The 21046-nt window shown below is 42.8% G+C and overlaps 1 protein-coding gene across 4 annotated transcripts in view; it reads left to right on the top strand.

Annotated features, from left to right (window-relative positions):
• The window catches only part of kiaa1549la (KIAA1549-like a), a 154632-nt gene that overhangs the window by 101852 nt on the left and 31734 nt on the right, over positions 1 to 21046 (top strand). For 3 of the 4 annotated variants that reach the window (XM_079500653.1, XM_079500651.1, XM_079500650.1), the window contains 4 exons: positions 2002 to 2168; positions 7086 to 7257; positions 10263 to 10423; positions 11577 to 11612. In XM_079500653.1, the coding sequence (XP_079356779.1) occupies positions 2002 to 2168; positions 7086 to 7257; positions 10263 to 10423; positions 11577 to 11612 (536 nt within the window). The remainder of the gene's footprint in view (positions 1 to 2001; positions 2169 to 7085; positions 7258 to 10262; positions 10424 to 11576; positions 11613 to 21046) is intronic. The other variant, XM_079500652.1, reaches the window with a different exon arrangement.

Here is a 21046-nt window from a genome sequence, read left to right as displayed (position 1 = left end):
CTCTTATGTCACAGGATGTCTCAGAGTTATGGGTGAACACCGTTTTAACACTGTTGCCCAATCATGGATTCAATATATAATATTATATTATATATATTATATTTCTAAAGTTATTGGATAAACCAACCACCCTAAAACATGCATGCACGCATGCAACACATGCTCACAGAGAGAGATCTAATTAAGTAATTAGTCCATTAGTTCTAGCAGTCACCTATCCATAACAAAAGGCTTTTGTTCATGAATTACAATGAAAGCCCCCTTTTTCTATAGATTGGCCTTTACATCTCACACACACACACACACACACACACACACACACACACACACACACACACACACACACACACCCACCCACACACACACACACACACACACACACACACACACACTCACTGTACCCAAAGTTTTTACGAGTGAGACACAGGCAGACAGACTGAGCCCCTAAAGTGGGGAACTGTCCTTACAATAATGCACGCACGCAAGCACGCACACTCAGCCAGACCTATCCATTACAACCACTCCAATGGCTTTGAGTTGTCACAAGTCCAAATGAGTGGCTTTTTTGTCAATAGAGACAAAAAGGCACGGGACTGTTAAAGTGTAACAGAAAGTGATCACAAAAACCTGTACTTGGCTATTATTGCTAATAACACAAAAGAAAGACCCTACTTCCAAAGGCTTATGGCTCCTTTACATCTCTCACACACAGACAGACAGACTGAATCCATGGGGAACAGTCCATGCAATTAATGCACGCACGCACGCACACTCACTCACTCACTCAGCCAGACAGACATTACAATTCAATGGCTTTGAGTCGTCACAAGTCCAATGAGTCCAAATGAGTGGCTTTTGTCAATAGAGACAAAAAGGCATGACATGGTTACACTTTAACAGAAAGTGTACACAATAATAACACAAAAGAAATCCCTCTTTCCAAAGGATCACTCACTAACGCACACACTCACTCAGCCAGACAGACATTACAATTCAATTATGTCCTAATGAGTGACTTTTGTCAATAGAGACAAAAAGGCATGAGACGGTTCTAGCATCCCACTCTCTGCAGGAGAGGGTCACACATTAACAGAAAGCACAAGTCCAAATGAGTGGCTTTTGTCAATAGAGCCAAAAAAGGCATGCCATGGTTACACTTTAACAGAAAGTGTACACAATAATAACACAAAAGAAATCCCTCTTTCCAAAGGATCACTCACTAACGCACACACTCACTCAGCCAGACAGACATTACAATTCAATTATGTCCTAATGAGTGACTTTTGTCAATAGAGACAAAAAGGCATGAGACGGTTCTAGCATCCCACTCTCTGCAGGAGAGGGTCACACATTAACAGAAAGTGTACACCATAAACACATGCACAAACAGTGCACAAAAAACACACAAATACACACAAAAGGAACCCCCTGTTCTCTAAAGATTTCTAAAGAGTCTTGTTTATACATGAGTCTGAATAGATTTCTTTTGTACATACTATAGACAACAGCACACAAAGCATGTATAGAAATCTATAGAAATTATGTCCATTATGTCTAATAATTACACACAATAGAACAAAAGATATATAGAACAAAAGAATATGGTCCCACTCCCCTATCTAACTACTGTAAGGCATCGTGTGGTTTCTCCTTTAACCATCAATAACACTATCAGATCACGGTGACCTGGTACATGCTGACCTGGTGTCATGGACATCATGTGGCTGTCACATACTCATACACTTGGAAAACAAGTTTACTGTGAGCACAAGCAAAGCCTATAATATACAAGTACACATACGTACAGAGAGCATTCATGCATGTCATATGAGTAGATTACAGTTACAATATGGTCACAATATCATATATGTCAATCAAAATAAGGCACGCTATATTGAGTTTCCACAATAATACTTTTTTACTTTCACTCAAGTACATGAGTATAAATAATGTGGGTACTTTTTCCCAGCGCTGCTCCTAACCCTCTGTCTGTGCGTCCAGTCATCCAGGATGTGGACAGCGCCGCCCTGGAGGCCAACTACCAGAGCTTCGCCAGCCTGATGGAGCAGCGTCTGGCGGAGCTGTTCCTGGTGGCTGGGAGGCCGGGCTCCAGCAGGGCCGCCCTGCGCTCCAGGAGAGCCACCACTGTGGGGAGCTACACCGTCCAGGTACACTTTATTAACTCTTCTGTTCCTGGTGGCTGGGAGGCAGCGCTCCAGCAGAGAGCCACCACCGTGGGGAGCTACACCGTCCAGGTACACTTTATAAACTCTTCTGTTCCTGGTGGCTGGGAGGCAGCGCTCCAGCAGAGAGCCACCACCGTGGGGAGCTACACCGTCCAGGTACACTTTATAAACTCTTCTGTTCCTGGTGGCTGGGAGGCAGCGCTCCAGCAGAGAGCCACCACCGTGGGGAGCTACACCGTCCAGGTACACTTTATAAACTCCTCTGTTCCTGGTGGCTGGGAGGCAGCGCTCCAGCAGAGAGCCACCACTGTGGGGCACTACACTGTCCAGGTACACTTTATAAACTCCTCTGTTCCTGGTGGCTGGGAGGCAGCGCTCCAGCAGAGAGCCACCACTGTGGGGCGCTACACTGTCCAGGTACACTTTATAAACTCCTCTGTTCCTGGTGGCTGGGAGGCAGCGCTCCAGCAGAGAGCCACCACTGTGGGGAGCTACACCCAAGCCCCCAGAAGGGCTGGCCAACATTGAAGCACTCGGCCCTACTGGTCAGAGCTGGGACTGCAGGCGGGCCTGTGGATTTAGCAGGAGGAAACCCTGTGCGTCGAAAGAAATGCGGAAGTAGACGTTCTTCCGGTTGCTTCAAAACGCCACTGAGCAACTTCCATCGAAATGAATAGCAGGGGGCGGGGCAGTCCAACCTCTATCCTTTATAACTCTATGGCTACACCGTCACTTTATGAACTCTTCTGTTCCTGGTGGCTGGGAGGCAGCGCTCCAGCAGGGAGCCACCACTGGGGGGAGCTACACCGGCCAGTGCACCCAGTGGTCCTCAAACCTTTTATAGCCCGTGACCCAAAAGAGAGATTAGTAACCAACCTTTTCAAGCCCAAGAGCCCATTTTATTCCCAATAGGCCTTATGCAGCCGACACTTCCGCGTTCAGCTTGGGCCGCCGGATCGCTTCCGGTCGGGAGAAACTCATTCACTGTGAACGTACGGTCGTGATTTTGTAGGAATAAAGTTCAGTACTTTATACAACACTATTTCATTTGATAATGTGATGCCATAGTTTTTCATATTTTGTATTATTTGTGTTGCGACGTTGACATGATGACATGAGTTAGAAACGTCTTAAATCTCCTGTTAAAAACGAGAGCTTTTCTCCGTTGTTGCCATGTCCGCTTGTTATAAGCGAATTGGGGCTTCGCTTCTTTTCATAGACTTGATTGCTTATTTCTCTCACACAATTTGGCGACACCTACCTGTCTCCAGCTGTTATACACAGCAGTGTAAACAACCGGTGTTGCCAGATTGTGTGAGAGAAATAAGCAACCAGGTCTATGAAAAGAAGCCAAGCCCCAAGTCGCTTATAACAAGCGGACATGGCAACAACGGAGAAATACATGAAGAGCTCTCGTTTTTAACAGGAGATTTAAGACGTTTCTAACTCATGTCATCATGTCAACGTCGCAACACAAATAATACAAACTATGAAAAACTATGGCATCACATTATCAAATGAAATAGTGTTGTATAAAGTACTGAACTTTATTCCTACAAAATCACGACCGTACGTTCACAGTGAATGAGTTTCTCCCGACCGGAAGCGTTCCGGCGGCCCAAGCTGAACGCGGAAGTGTCGCCTGCATAAGGCCTATTGTAAGCCATGATCTACCACTAAAATTTGTTAAAAACAACAATTTCTGACAGGCTCAATGCATGTGCACACATCCAGAGACTATAGTTTAAGAATAAATAACTGATAGTTATATAATTAATGCTTAAATATTAAGACAAATGTATTAGAAATATACATATTATTATCTTATTTGTTGAGTTTTTTTGAATAAAACAAAACGCAAAGGACATGAAATGAATGTGCTTATATAGCACAATATTTAGTTTCTCAGTTCGATGAATATTCACATTTACAGATGTTCAAATGACAAATGCATACATGACCATATATTTGAACAGTTATGGTGACGGATACAATACTCTGTGTCAGCCCACCTTTAATGAGACTGCTGTGACTCACATTCTCTGTGTCAGCCCACCTTTAATGAGACTGCTGTGACTCACATTATCTGCAAGCGTTTTGAAATCTGGTTCATCGTTAGTGATTGCCAGTCTGAGGCTGTCATTAAGATGTGAGTCATACGAGTTCTAAACTTGGATTTTATTATTTTCATTTGTAAAAAGGCCATTTCACATAAGTAAGTGGAGCCAAAGTATAGGCATTTGAGTGCACAAGACACAAGCAGGGGATACTTCTCTCTGCTCACAAGTGAACAAAAAAGTCCTGCTTTCTAGCTCTGTCCTCCAGTGGATAGTCAGTTGCTAGTTCAGAAATCTCCATTTCATCCGAAGTTAATTAATGCAAACACAAATCCTGATTGAACGCCAAGCATCGCTGGGGCCCCGTCTGTTGTCATTGATAGGATTTTATGAAGAGGAATCTTGTCCTCATGCACGCAATCCTTGAATGCATTGTACACATCCTCACCCCGGGTCCTTTTTTTCAACAGAATAAGGGCGAGAAAGTCCTCTTTGGTGGTAAAATCAGGGAAAAACACAATTAGCTGGGCGGTGTCCGTGACATATCAGTGGACTCGTCAAACTGAAGTGAAAAGTATTCACATTTTGTCTTTGAATACGTTTGTATCAATGCTTTAAATTCCTCCTTGTTTTTATGGTTAGAAAACAAGCAGTCCACCGTGACATTCAACAATTCTTTAACCATGTCCCTGTCCGTAAATGGTTAATTGCGCTGAGCCAAAACATGGCTAAGTCGGAAGGATGCATGCTCCCATTCCTGGTGGAAATGATTATTGATGATTATGATTTATTTCCGCCAGATCTTCCATAGTCAGAGTAGAGTAGTCACTGCATGCTTGCCTGTGTAGGTATAGTAGTGAGTGAGAGGCTGTTTAGCTCTGTGGGTTTTTATACTGTTCTGTTCTGATATGCATGACTATTATGCACAAGTTGTGCATAATAGTCAAACAAACGAACTCCGCAGTTGATGGTCCAACACATGTCTGGGGCCATCACTGCGAGCTATTCTAAATGCACGTTCTGTGTATTGGTATACTGGCTGCCTGTCAGTCTGACACCCGCTCACTCCGGGATCTACTTGAATGGCTCGTGCGAGCTACTGGTAGCTCGAGAACCCCTGGTTGGTTACCCCTGGATTAGATGTTTCCCCCGAAACTAGTGAAAATAGCACATCTACATTAAGCGTTGTGAGATTGTAGATCGGCTATTTTCACTACTTTGTATTCATGTTTTTCATGTTTTTTTGTTTTTTAAATTTATAAAACTAGAGGTTCGGGCCGCTACGCGACCCTCACATGACTCCTCCTGGTGTTTTTCTTTTCTTTTCTTTTCATAGCAAGTCACAGATGGCCAGTTTTATGGCTGGAGAAAGAGAGAGAGAGGCAGGCAGGCAGGCAGGCAGGCAGGCAGGCAGGCAGGCAGGCAGGCAGACAGACAGACAGACACAGGGCTGGTGTGGGAGAGACCCTCTTGGCACGTTAATACACACATCCTCCTGTTTCATGACTAAATCAAATGGCCAGACTTGATTAATCTGTGTGATGTCTCACAAAAAAGAAATTCAGTTTGATATACGATGACATGCAGGAAATTGAGATTTCAGATGAGTCAACTTTCTCCCGGAGTTCTCTTGTAGTGGTTGGTTCATGATCATTAAAGCAGTGCTTTAATGATCAACGCGGGGCCTGGGGACCCCCACTGGTCTTCAAGGGCAGTGACGTATTCTCCGTGGGGGAGGCGGGGCTCGAGCCCCGATGAGGAATTAGACCTGAATAGTATATTCTCCTAGTCGGTTCGTCCCGTTTGTACTGCGCCAGGCCGCGCCGCGCCCGTTTGCGCAATTCTCGTCTTTGCATTGACTTTGTATGTAATCGCGCCACTCTAACCATCCAAGTCTGGCACCTTAACACCTCTTGTGTGGGCGGGCCCCCATGACTATTATAAAAACATTTCGTCTCTGCTCGAGGGGGTTCAAAACAAAATGGTTGATCATTGGGAACACTAGAGTTCCTTACAGCCTGTAACTCCGAATGGAACCAAAGATGGAGTGCCGTGATTGTAGTACTTTTTCTGTGTTGTACACATGTGTCTGAGTTAACATTACTCTTATAGACCCCCAGGTGTGGTTAGAATATTCAAATATGTCTTCCCTGTGTATTATTGGTTTCTTCCTGAAAGCTGAAAGCCTTTGAATCAAAAGGCCCAATCAAAATACACCACTTATGATACAACAACAGCTGTGGGCGAGGCTTAAGTTCAGGTGGGTGGTGCTAAGGTGAAGAAAAGGTATACTTAATGAACTGTTAATGTCAACATAATTTTAAGACTTTCTGCACACATTTTCTCTTCTATTTTAATCTTCCTCCTACTAGTATAATCATAGTACCTGATTATCATATTCAAGGCGGGGGGGGAAAATAATCGCTGCACTCCATCTTTGGAAAGCAATCATGTCAAATGAGGGTTTGGTTCATTGCCTAATGCATATAAAACTGGGGATGAAAAGAAACGTTCAACATTAACACATTTTGGGCGGGAACCCCTTTTGGTGTTAGCATTATGTTATGCTTTAGCTATTGAAAAATAGCAGATCTACAAGCTCATAGCGCGCCACCGAGTGGCGCGCTACGAGCTTGTAGGTCTGCTATTTTTGAAAAATCGAAGAACGACTCACATAGAAACATAGCTTTTTCAGAAAACTATCAGGATGTAGACATTTTTAGAATCTGATCTCGGGTCAAAATGGGTTAATGCAGGGAAATAAAAGAACCAGAGAGGTATATCTATTTCATTATGCTACTGTCCTACCAACCCCCCCCCCCCCCTTCCCCTTTCCCCCTAGATGGTCAGCATGCGGCGGCTGCCCGGGCCCAAGAACCCAGCAGAGATGACCTACTACGCCCAGCTGAACGGGTCCCCCATCACCGGCACCACCGCAGCCAAGACCCTGAGCACCCTGGACTCGCAGACCATGGCGCTGACGCTGGGCTACTTCGTACAAGTGCAAGCTGAACGTAAGCCGATGCAGGCGTTTACACTTCGTCGTCGTGTGCCGAAAATAGCCAATCTTAAAGCAAGTAGATTGTGTTATTTTCCGCAAGCGACATCCGCTCATGCAATATAGAGTATTAATCGGGCTTTAGTGTCTCACAAATGTGGCGTGTTTAAGAAAAAATCACACCTGTGTGAACTGAGTGGTGTAAGGTCTTATATAGACTGATCAGCTGTGGTCTGACGTAATGAAATCACACCTGTGTGAACTGCGTGACCATAGCAACCGTGCTCATTTTTTGGTACGAACAGACAGACAGACAGACAGACAGACAGACACGTAAACTAACAAAGCCAGTTGTAGGAGTGGTTTACACCACTCAAAAGATATGTTACGAATCTATTTGATTTTGGGGTCACGGACGGTGGGGCACTCGCTAGAGCTGTTGCCTCACATCTAGAAACACTTGGTGATGCGCTGTGTCTGGTTATGTAAGCCCCACGTTATCATCAACACTGCCCATCCCAGATGAAGGTCATAGACACGCCAGGGACACGTGCATTGTCAGCACCAGCTTCACAACGCCATTAGACCGTTCAGTTGTGTATGTGTGAGTGTAACAGAAACCACACACACACTTTCACCGTTGTAACCTCCCTGCACTGGATATTCAATCTCTGAACCCATTCCCTGACAGAATCATTTCTCCATAGTTAGTTATCCAACCAAAACCGATGTGTAACTGATGGCCCACATACTCACAGTCATCCTTCACATCTTAACCCATTTTGGGCGGGAACCCCTTTTGGTGTTAGCATTATGTTGTGCTTTAGCTATTGAAAAATAGCAGATCTACAAGCTCATAGCGCGCCACCGAGTGGCGCGCTACGAGCTTGTAGGTCTGCTATTTTTGAAAAATCGAAGAACGACTGACATAGAAACATAGCTTTTTCAGAAAACTGTCAGGATGTAGAAGGTTAACAGTGAACCATTATAAGATAATAGCCTTATTGCGACTCTAGGGCGCAGTTTACTATGAATACCTGCATTCTGCATCCTACACATTTTTCCAAAGTCTAAATATCAAAAGACGAAGAAGATATGGAGACAGACACAACTCATAACTTGATAACATAAGCACATTGAACATAAGCTCAGATCGATTACAGGCAGTGGTGGAAAAAGTACTATAGAAATATAGTAATATAGAAATATAGGGGAGTGAGAGAGAGAGAGAGAGAGATGTCCCATTATTTATTCTTTTGTCTTTATTTTTATTTTTATATATATATAGTTTTTTATTGGGGACAGCCCAATAAAAAGAAAATCTTTGCACATAGTCACCCATTTTTTTCCCTTTTTTAAAATCATCACAAACAACAACAAACAACATACACCCCCCCCCCCCCCCCCCCCCCCCCCCAACGACACAAGGACAAACAGGACAACATAAAAATAAATAAATAAATAAAAGTAAAAACGTAAAGACACAGGTCACATCATGGGTCACAGTCAAGAGTATTGTACACTTGTAAGAGAGGCACTGTCTGTTAATTCTGAAGTCCACAGTCCGCTATATTTGGGTCACACCGAGCAGTCTAATCCAGGGAGGCACAATTATTGAAGTATTCTATATTAGTATTCTTTTGTCTTTTATTTTGTGTGTTGACCTACCCACTCGAAACTGTGCTAATTGCTGGTGAAGCTGCTGGACCCGCAGGCTATGGGTCGACCCGCGTGCACAACAAGTAGCGAGACCACCTCCAACCACTGCATATGCGCTAATTAAATTCCTTAAAATAATGTTTTATATATTGAACCGTAATGCCCTGAACCAGACCATAACGCAAATTCATACAATTCATACAATGGTTTTACCTGCTAAACTCAAGTGTAACGGACTTGGCTTACTGTGGCATTCTCCGCACAGCATTTGGGATTTTACATAAATCTCCATGAATTTCCATAATGCGTCTTGCATTTCGTGCAGTCCTCATAAATGCAATGCATCTCAATGCTCATTGAGATGCGGAAACGCAATAATGTTTTGATAGATGTTCGGTTCAATATTGTAATTTCAATGATTTGGTGAAAGTCAGCACATTTCCTCAACCATAGAAATATGAATATTGTTTTCGAGAGAATGTCGTGGGTGATCTCTTGAAATCTACAGTAGCACCACTAGATAGCAAACAAGGTGTGACATTCCATCCAAACCTGCTGTGCGGAGAGATTAATTAAGCCCTGTTTTCAAGAATAGAACAGTTGAACTAAGTCAAACATGTTGTGAAAAGGTAAACAGCCCGTCTACAACATGTAGCAGAGTGAGTTTTTACCGTACGGTATGCCAACTCGTTCTCTGCCTGCCTCTTTGTGACTGTGTAAACATTTCAGTCACAGTCACTTGTGTTGTGGCTAAACGGTTTTGTAATTGCGAACGCAGTGAGCATTTACTATGAGACCCAGCAGATCATGTCTGTCTGTCTGTCTGTGTGTCTGTCTGTCACGCTGTAACACCACCCGCCCACCACCAGAGGGCGCAGCTGTATCACACACAAAAACACACACACACACACACACACATGCACGCACACACACACACACACACACACACACACACGCACGCACGCATGCACGCACGCACGCACGCACGCACGCACGCACACAAAACTTAACTTAAAAAAAACTTAACTTAAAAAAAAACTTAACTTAAAAAAAAAACTTAAAGGAAAAACTTTAAAAGGAAAAACTTACCAAAAACTTAACTAAAAAAAACTTAACTTAAAAAGGAAAAACTTAAAAAGGAAAAACTTAAAAAAAACTTAACTTAAAAAAAAACTTAACTTAAAATAAATCTTAAACAAAAAAAAGAGAACTTAAAAAAAACCTTAAAAAATTACGTAATTTATTGTAATTGTTGTTTTTGCAATTTACGAGCTGCGTTCACTTCCCGCGTTCGCGCGTCTTACTTGTGATTCTAATTATGTGTGTGCGTGTGCGTGTGCGTGTGCCTGTGCCTGTGTGCAGCGGTGGTAAAGATGCCCCCCAGCAACTTGTGGATCATGGCAGTGCTCACTCCTGTTGTCCTACTGCTGGTGGTCATCGCCATGGTTGCCTTCATCCTGTGTAAGCGGAACCGGGTCATCTTCAAAACCAGCGCCTTCAGGAGCTTCAAAGCTCGCTCCAAGGTAAGACCATGTCATGTTTAAAGGTCTGGTGACATTTTGTAGTTGTTCTCATTTTTTATTTCAGTTTTCTGAGCTCAATTGCACCCAAAAAACCTGAACTTTGGAACATTCAGTAGATTTTCTGTGATCTGGGGTTTTCTGAATAATTAGGCTCAAACAAGTGCTCTGATTTGCCTGTGGACTGTGATGTAACAGTCCACAAATCCCATATATGACATAACAATTTGCCAGCAAAAACACATTTTTGGACACTACTCTAATCGGTACACTGTATCTCTATAGTCATTACACTAAACAGGTCTTTTAGATTTGTCATATTCCATCCTGATTGGCTATAAGATTGGCTTCCAGCCCACAATAACCTGTGTCTGACCTTGCAGAGACTGAACATTTTTTCTAGTTTAGTAATGAAACCTTAATTATGTCTCCTGCTTTGTTCACACTGAAATATAGCCCGAACAATATAATAAGATGACTGCAGTCATCGATGTCTTCTTCGTTTTCTCCTCCTCCTCCTCCTCCTCCTCCTCCTTTTAACCCATTTTGGGTGGGAACCCCTTTTGGTGTTAGCATTATGTTATGCTTTAGCTATTGAAAAATAGCAGATCTACAAGATTTGTAAGACATTCGTAGCGCGCCACCGAGTGGCGCGCTACGAATGTCTTACAAATCACACGTTAAGCCTAGCATGTGAAGTTCTTTGTTCAGGTCAGGAGGGCAGATCTAAGCCCATCTGTGTGGGCATGAGACGTTTGTTTTCACTCTTGTCCAAATGTCCATTGTGAGGCCTAATCATGCATGCAGTGAAGACCAGCTGGGCAAGAGGAAATGGGGCTCAGTGTGCTGGAAATGAACCCTTAAGGCAACATACTGTAACATCTTTTATTGTAAATGGAGTGTTCATCAGTCCATAATGCATAGATCTATATACCGCCTGGTGTGATGTCATATACAGTGTAGTCAGCCGGACCAATTAGTGCATTGTATGATATCCCGACAGCAGCAGAGAAAAACAAACATCTTTTATGTGGTAGCTAGCTAGCACTGCATTTTATCCTCCGTTACATTGAGTCATTTAAAAATATTCAATTATTTTCTGTCCTATTCTATTAACCCTCCACTCGCCATGTGCCTCTGACTTTCTCTTTTTTAGACATCATATCGAAGGGAGGGCAGTTACCACCACCAGGTATACACACAGTGACTCACTATAGGACTGAATGACTGGCTGACTGACTGGCTGACTGACTGACTGACTGACTGACTGACTGACTGACTGACTGACTGACTGACTGACTGACTGAGTGACTGGCTGACTGGCTGACTGAGTGACTGACTGACTGGCTGACTGAGTGACTGGCTGACTGACTGACTGACTGACTGACTGACTGACTGACTGACTGACTGACTGAGTGACTGGCTGACTGACTGACTGGCTGACTGACTGACTGACTGACTGACTGAGTGACTGGCTGACTGACTGACTGGCTGACTGACTGACTGACTGAGTGACTGGCTGACTGACTGACTGACTGACTGACTGACTGACTGACTGACTGAGTGACTGGCTGACTGACTGACTGACTGGCTGACTGACTGACTGACTGAGTGACTGGCTGACTGACTGACTGACTGACTGGCTGACTGACTGACTGACTGACTGACTGACTGACTGACTGACTGACTGATTGAATAAGTGGTTAACTGGCAGTCTGGCTGGCTATTTGTGTACCCAGTATACATGCTGCATCTGTTGGGTAAATTTGTGCCTGTGGCGTTTCGGTGCTGTGGGAGATGACATATTCCACCATCTTCATTTGATGTGGGGGATTGATTGATTGATAGAATTGATATGCAAGAAGAAGAAGAAGAGTTAAAACAGTATACAACATTATTTATTCTGCATTTGAGCCACGGACCACCATTTGATGAGAGTTAAAGTTAACCTCTCAGACTCAAAATTAAAGAATATTTTGTCCACAATTCCATGCTGTATTGATGTGGATGTGGAACCATAGGAGAGATAACGGACAAATGTTGATCAAATTAACAATAATTCTATATTCTCTAATTGTGTAGACTTCTAGCAAATTAAATGCAAATGTTTAACAATAATTTAACTCTTGCGAGCATATGAAATGAAACCAGATGGATCCGTAAGGGATCTAACAAGAGTTTAAAGATCTAATCTAAATCTAAATCATTCAGCTGGGGACCACCTGGAACTGTGACCACTGGTGGTCCCTGGACCACTGGTTGAAAACCACTGTCCTTACAGCCCTATCACATGAAGCCACTGTCCTTACAGCTCTATCACATGAAGCCACTGTCCTTACAGCCCTATCACATGAAGCCACTGTCCTTACAGCTCTATCACATGAAGCCACTGTCCTTACAGCCCTATCACATGAAACCACTGTCCTTACAGCCCTATCACATGAAGCCACTGTCCTTACAGCCCTATCACATGAAACCACTGTCCTTACAGCCCTATCACATGAAGCCACTGTCCTTACAGCCCTATCACATGAAACCACTGTCCTTACAGCCCTATCACATGAAGCCACTGTCCTTACAGCCCTATCACATGAAGCCACTGTCCTTACAGCTCTATCACATGAAGCCACTGTCCTTACAGCCCTATCACATGAAACCACTGTCCTTACAGCCCTATCACATGAAGCCACTGTCCTTACAGCCCTATCACATGAAACCACTGTCCTTACAGCCCTATCACATGAAGCCACTGTCCTTACAGCCCTATCACATGAAGCCACTGTCCTTACAGCCCTATCACATGAAACCACTGTCCTTACAGCCCTATCACATGAAACCACTGTCCTTACAGCCCTATCCCATGAAGCCACTGTCCTTACAGCCCTATCCCATGAAGCCACTGTCCTTACAGCCCTATCCCATGAAGCCACTGTCCTTACAGCCCTATCCCATGAAGCCACTGTCCTTACAGCCCTATCCCATGAAGCCACTGTCCTTACAGCCCTATCCCATGAAGCCACTGTCCTTACAGCCCTATCCCATGAAGCCACTGTCCTTACAGCCCTATCACATGAAACCACTGTCCTTACAGCCCTATCCCATGAAGCCAGTCCCGCCCGCTCCCACAGTGGCCCAGTACGTGTGCTCTTCTTTAAGCCTTATGTTGCACCGCAATCCTCGCAATCCTTTTATGACATTCTCTACTACTGGATTCTGCCATCTAGATTATCACAGCTGGGAGCTAGCTCAGAGCAGTGGTCACAGACAGCAGATACAAGACAGTTACTTACAGACCATTAAAATTCCTGCAAAAGCTGTCCCTTGTTTGGCTCCTGCTGCCGCAGTGAAGCGTGTCAACCGATTTGCGGTTATTTCTGTCTGGTCTGGTCTCGTTTTCCAGCCCCTTGACAGGCATAAGCCAACAGAGCTAAGCATGGAGGGAGGGAGGGAGGGAGGGAGGGAGGAAGGGATGGATGGATGGATGGATGGATGGATGGATGGAGGGATGGATGGATGGATGGATGGATGGATGGATGGATGGAGATGGATAGGGTAGGGTGGCATTTTAATTGGGCAACGGAACCAATGGAACATATTGACCAAGACTCACATTCATATACCCGCACACTGGAGCCGTGTTTATTCATGTGCATGGTGTGTGTGGGTGCATGTATGTTGCATGGTGTATCGTCACTGCCAGGCAGAAACCTTGTATGCCCAAACCCATTACTTTTCAGGAAATTGAAAAAAAGATATCCATTGAAAAGACCCACTGTAGTTATTATTTTTTTCTTTCTTTTTTTAATACTTTTTACTGGCTAAATATTAATAAAGCCCCACAGATAGACTTATTGTAACTACTGTCAACATTTTATCCAAATTTTGTCATTATACAAGTATGTCAAAAACAGCAAAAATAGCAGATCTATAAGCTCACAACTCGTCGCATTTCTACACAATGTGAGTTTGTAGATCCATTATTTTCACTATTTTGTGCGACACAGTCATACGACATTAAGTACAATCTGTGGCATTAATTTATTAAATGAAATAATAAAGATTAAGAAATGGAGATACGAGGTTTATGCCCGATTGCGACAATTTGCTTGTGTGTTTCACGGCTGTGTTTCCGTATGACGTCCTGCGCTCTGCTCTTGTGTTCGCCCATAACGGTATTTAGACGCGCAATTACCAAGCTGCACGCTCTTGTTTGCTTTCGAAGCCATATATGTAAACAACATTATGTTACTCATGCTGTGTTTTCGTGGACGGGACATCAAATATTTAAAGCGAGGGTTCTTAAAATCATGAAGTATAGCGCCGGCCCTTAAGGCTGCGTCCCTCTGTCTCTGTCTTATATTTAAATCCTGTCCCAATACAAGGCTGTACGTGGCATCCATGGAGAAATAGGAGATAAATATTCTTTTCACATTATTATTAGATTTTGTACTGTAACACGATCTGACTAAGAAAATTGTTGAGCGAGGTCATTTAAACTGTTCGTTAAGCTGCACAGGCTTTGTGTGTGTGTGTGTGTGCACGTGCGTGTGCGCATGTTTATGCGACCTACTGCTCCCAGCCCACTCAACTGTACGTCATGCAAGACAACCTTAAGCCTCAAATCAATATAATGGTTTAAATTAGCTTTGTAATGTGTGTTTAAGCTTTACCCACATGAACCCTAGAGCCATCATATACTGTGGGCAAACATTCAGCAAAAATAGATCTCACGTCATGGCTTGTGAGCTTCTAGATAATTTCAGCAAAGACATTTGGAAAACTAAGGAAAAAAGGAAGGGGCCAAGTAATAAGTATATGCCCCTGGGGGGGGTCTGGGTTTACGTGGTTAAACACTATACAGACTCCATCTCACTTTACCGCTAATGTAGATAAACTGAGTTTGAAGAGTTACTAATATACTGAATAATATGCTTCCAAATGTTTTTTTCAATTATACCGTATTGTGCCGAATTTAAAACGACTCATTATAAAACGACCCCCATTTTTCAAGACTCATTTGTGGAAAAAGAACATTGAATTGTCAAATAGTCTAGTCCCCGATTTTAATACGACCCCGTTTTTTTTAGTATATTGCCATTGGAAAGAAATGTAGTCTTATATTCAGGCCAATAGTGTATTTTTATTATTTAGCTTTTCGTTGTTCAACAGATCAGATTATTATTTGATAGCTACCTTTCACAAATAATGTCAATACAATACAAGTCAATACAATTTTAAGTAGCTCTAGTCAATATAAATGCAAACTATCTGCATTTCTATAGTGTCTTTCTCCAAAGATCTGTACACTGTGAATTACACATTCACCCATTCACACACACACACACACATGCACACATCCATTCACACACACATGCACACATCCATTCACACACACATGCACACATCCATTCACACACACATGCACACATCCATTCACACACACATGCATAGTGACAGTGGAGGAGAGCATGCAAGACACCAACCTAAATCTACATTTGCTGTCAAAATCAACACTGGTTATAGGGCTTCAGTGTCTTATTGCTCAAAGATATACTTCGACACAAAGCCAGGAGGAACTGGCGATGGAACTGGGAACATTTCCCATTTCAAGACGGCTGCTCTACCTCCGTTTAGCCACTGCCCCCCCCCCCCAGTAGTTGTAGTTGTGGACATTTAACCCATTTAGGCCTGACCTCGAAATTTAAAACAAATCTTCTAAATCCAGTTTTCTGAAAAAAATAAAATCACGATTTTTCAAAAATAGCAGACCTACAAGCTCGTAGGGCTTATAACATAATGTTTTGGGGTTCCCGCCCAAAATGGGTTAAATCAGTGGTTCTCAAACTTTTTCATGTCAAGGACCCCCAAACTGACACCCGCAGACCCCCATTTGAAAAGATATGCCAGGTCCAGGGGTCCCCATAAGAGAAGATATTTCTTACAGCTCTAGCAGTGATTCTCAACCATTTTCATTTCAAGGAACCCCAGTTTGACATGCATTAGGCTACGGACCCTTATTTAATGCCATTTCTATCTCTGGGACCCCGATTTATATTGTAAAATCAATGTTGGTTTAAATCTGAGAGTTAACCGGGTCCATTTGGTTCCATTCGTACACTCTCTGAGTTACAGACCCATAAGGGTCCATTTGGTTCCAAACTATCATTTAGCTGGGGGACCCCCTGGAACTCCTTCAAGGACCCCTGGGGGGTCCCCGGACCCCACTTTGAGAACCACTGATTTAAATGACTCTACTCTCTAGATGGTTCATATTTTACTGCACCATGCCTCCGCACGCTGTAAAAAGGTTCCATCTAAACCAGTTTAGCAACATCATGTGCAATGCTGTGTGTTTTATGCATCGCATCTGTGCATTTAATATAACTGCCCTCGGGACAGATATAACACGCAGACTTCAGTGGAGTGCTTCTGCATTTCTCCCCCCGCTCTCTCGAGCTGCATTTAATCAATATGGCCATGGGGGGAATGGAGCACATCTCGTCCATCTGCTGTGTACTGTGTGAGGCTGCTGCGGACTGTTGCTGCGAGTTAAAATTAGATGAGTGATGAAGACGTACTTTGATGGCACAAACAAGAAGTCAAAACAAAGTGAGCTTAATTTGCACGGCGGGCCACGGTACTATAGCAGTCACTTCCAGTGAGAGTACTCCATTGTTTTTACTTAGAGTAAGTAAAAGTATCAATACTGTATAGTCTCGCATTGCTAGACTGTTGCCTAAAATATAAAGTGGAAGTGGAGACTCGCGCACATTTATCCTAAAATAAATATAAATCATCTAAGCATAATTATATAGCTTGCTGCTTAGCATAAATGGAAATTTAAAAATATATTTTAAAATATATTTTTATGAACGGAAATTTCGTGGTGTAGTTCCAGACTCTATAGCATTCAGAGATTGTGGAATAGTTGTCTGGCCAGTGGCGAATATATTGCCAGTGCAACAGGTGCAATGCACCGGGGCCCATGAAGGGGGAAGAAGAAGAAAAAAAAATAGAGTCAAGACGGTGAAAGCCTGGTTTCAGGGGCTATCGGTCACAGGAAGAGTAACACCAAGTGATGTCACTGACTGACTGGTTTATAAACAGGTTCAAGTCCATACTACTTCCGTGTTGCATAACAGTGACATCACTGTCCACTCCTTGGTATCTTTACCACAGCCGGCCCTTGTTTCAATGTGTGTGTTACTGTGTTCATGCGCTGCCTGTCAGCAGCACAACATAGCTCAGCTGTAGCCTATTCTGTCATGTTCCGTCGCGCTAATGAAACACTAGATGGGATTATGTCATGTCAGCACTATCAGAAGATAAGTAATCTGTCACTCTGCAAGTTTAACTAAAGTTTTTTCCATCTGTCCAAGGTCATTTCTGATAACCTCGCAGGCTGCAGCCCTGCACTTAGACAGACATTACAGATACATTTATATACAAATGAATGCAAAAACATTGAAATACTGCTGTCAACCTTCAAAAGTATAAAGGGTCTCCTATATGGATGTACAACTATCTCTGACAGAAAATGCACAATCTTTGTATAGTTTCACAAGATAGTGTTACTCAAAGTGTTTATGTAACACAGCTCTGTTTACAGGTTTATTTTCTTGATTGTTTGTTCCACTTTTGCTTTGGCAATGTAAACGTATGTTTTCTCATGCCAATAAAGCTCCTTTGAATTGAATTAATTGAATTGAGAGAGAGAGAGAGAGAGAGAGAGAGAGAGAGATTTGACCGTTGACACGTCAAAGCCAACATTCAAGGTTACATACCCCCAGTGGTGGAAAGTAACTAAGTATATTTACTTGAGTACTAGCCTGACTCCAGCCCTGAATCGCTACCCAAGCCCATTTAAAAAATAAATGTGAAACGAAATGAAAATTCTGACTGAGGTATTTGTTCTTTACTCGAGTATTTCCAATTTCCAATTCTACTCCACTACATCTCAAGAGGCAAATATTGTACTTTTACTCCACTACAATTATTCGCTTGTACGTGTAGATCTGCTATTTTCAAAAAGATTTTTTTATACATTTAAAACCTTGAAATTGAACATGAAATTGAACATTACTTATGGTACTTTAACCCATTTTGGGCGGGAACCCTTTTTGGTGTTTTAAACATTATGTTATAATTTAGCTATTGAAAAATAGCAGATCTACAAGCTCATAGCGCGCCACCGAGTGGCGCGCTACGAGCTTGTAGGTCTGCTATTTTTTTTAAATTGTGAAAATATTTATTTCAGAAAACTGGAGGATTTAGAAGATTTTTTTTAAAATTTCAGGTCAGTACATTTTGATGCCAATACTTTTGCACTTTTACTCAATTACATTTTGATTTCCGGACCATTACTTGTAACAGAGTATTTCTGCATTGCAGTATACTTAAGTAAAACATGTGAGTATTTTTCCCCACCACTGCATATATACCCCTCAGTGCAGCCTGTCATCTGAGGATTCATCCTGCCTTTGCACACAGCATCTCGCCCGTAGCCACAGCATCGTCCACTGAATGACCACATCGCTATCCATTATGAAATGAACCAGCCACTGCTTTCCATTTCAAATGAACCACGCCGGCACATTTTAATGTTTGCCCGTCAATAATCTATACATCTAATCCATACTGGGCCACACAGGATAGATTTGGAACAGTGCTTTTAATTCTCTCTCTCTCTCTCTCTCTCTCTCTCTCTCTCTCTCTCTCTCTCTCTCTCAAATATGCTTTATTGGCATGACAAGCATTGTTATATTTCCAAAGCATTACATACAGTATGATGCAAAATAATAAGAATAATGCATATTCAGAATCAGAAGAAATAATACAAACAAGACAACAAGGAAAAACATTGCAAAAATACATTAGTCTTTCGCACGCACGCACGCACGCACGCACGCACGCACGCACACACACACACACACACACACACACACACTCAACCTGTGCACAGCATAAATCCAGTCACATGACTGCATGGTTCCACTCTCCATGCATGTATCTTTAATACCCCTGTTTGTCTTCCTGCGCTGCGTCTGTGTGTGTTTGTGTGTGTGTGTGTGTGTGTGTGTGTGTGTGTGTCTGTGTGTCTGTGTCGAGGCAACGAACACGCTCATGCACAATTTAGTTTAGCAGACGCTCTTATCCAGTGAGACTCACACACACGTGAAATCAGAGTAAATGGTGTGAGCCCTAGTCAACAAAACTGCAGAGTAAATAGCTTACATAACGGTGGAGTGCAAACAAAACAATTAAGTGCTTCAAAGAAACAAGGACAGCCTAGCATCTGTCCTAAGAATGCAATCCAAATCACATTCCTAGCGTTCGAAGAAAAACAAATCTAGCATAAACATTATGAACAAGTAACTGAAATCTGTCGTGCGTGCGTGTGTGTAGTGTGTACGATCGTGCGTGCGTGCCTGTGTGCGTGCGTGTGTGTGTGTGCATGCGTGTGAGTGTGTGACAGCAGGATGCACATGTCAATGTATCTTCCGCTGACCTATAGCTATAAAAGCCTGCTGTGATGGATCCTGTGGCTGGGCCGGTCCGCTGCATGGTGTGTCACATTATAGATTCAGCAGTCTGCCCACACTGCCTAGTATCCTCACATGCACTCTGAGATTACAGCCCTATATGGGATGCATCGGAAATGCCTTTATGCAGCCACCAGAAGTATAGGTAGATGAAGGGAAAATATCTGGGTTTTGTTTGAATAACCTAAAAAAGATTTATCTCCCTCTCTGCATCTCTCTCTCTCTCTCTCTCTCTCTCTCTCTCTCTCTCTCTCTCTCTCTCTCTCTCTCTCTCTCTCTCTCTCTCTCTCTCTATAGTTTACATAAATGGGCAAGGAAGGCATTTAGCAATACAAAGAAAGTGCTGAAGCCCTGGAGTGTCTTTGCTAAAAAGTATCCTCTATCCAGCCTGTTTAATTTTCTGTCGCTTCATGCCAAAACCTCAGAATTCCCATTATACCAAGTTCTGTGTTTGGAGAATGATAAAAAAAATAATAATAAGAAAATCTGACGAGCTCATCCAATTACCTTTATCTGTACTTACACTGCTGAGCTGCACTATGTCATGCAGGCCAGACCATGTACTGTTAAGTGTATATACCGGTAGGATGTAAACCTTTCTACTTGTAGTTCATCCAGGGCAGTCTGTGATGGTACTGAGATGTCTCAAATCCACATTGTGGAAGGGTTCTCTGTCTCCGGGATATGCCTCGGTTCAGTATGCGATAGCAATGCAATTTTCCGCGCTGATTTTATATTCTCTTTAACCACGTTAACCCTAACCCTATAGTGACCTTATTCTGGGGTGAACATTTGTGCCCATGAGTCAGGAGTCATTGTTCAGTAAAGTAAGAAAGATGGCTCTATAAACTGTAGTTTCAAAACTATTCACTCAGTCCAATTAACCAATATATCATTATTTTGTTATGATTTTCTGCTTTCATATGGAATGAAAAAAACTAATGAACAAAAAACACAATGACAAATTCGGTCACATTGGTCCAAAATACGAAGCTATTTGGTAAGTATAAAACCCTGGGGGACCCCAGTCAACAAAGTAGTATAAAGGGCTTTTAAGTGGTTACGCCAATATTTATATATTTTG

Source organism: Electrona antarctica, assembly GCF_951216825.1.
Source record: "Electrona antarctica genome assembly, chromosome: 5".
NCBI lineage: Eukaryota > Metazoa > Chordata > Actinopteri > Myctophiformes > Myctophidae > Electrona > Electrona antarctica.
Note: the sequence above shows the minus strand (reverse complement) of the source record. Positions and strands in the feature narration are given on the sequence as shown.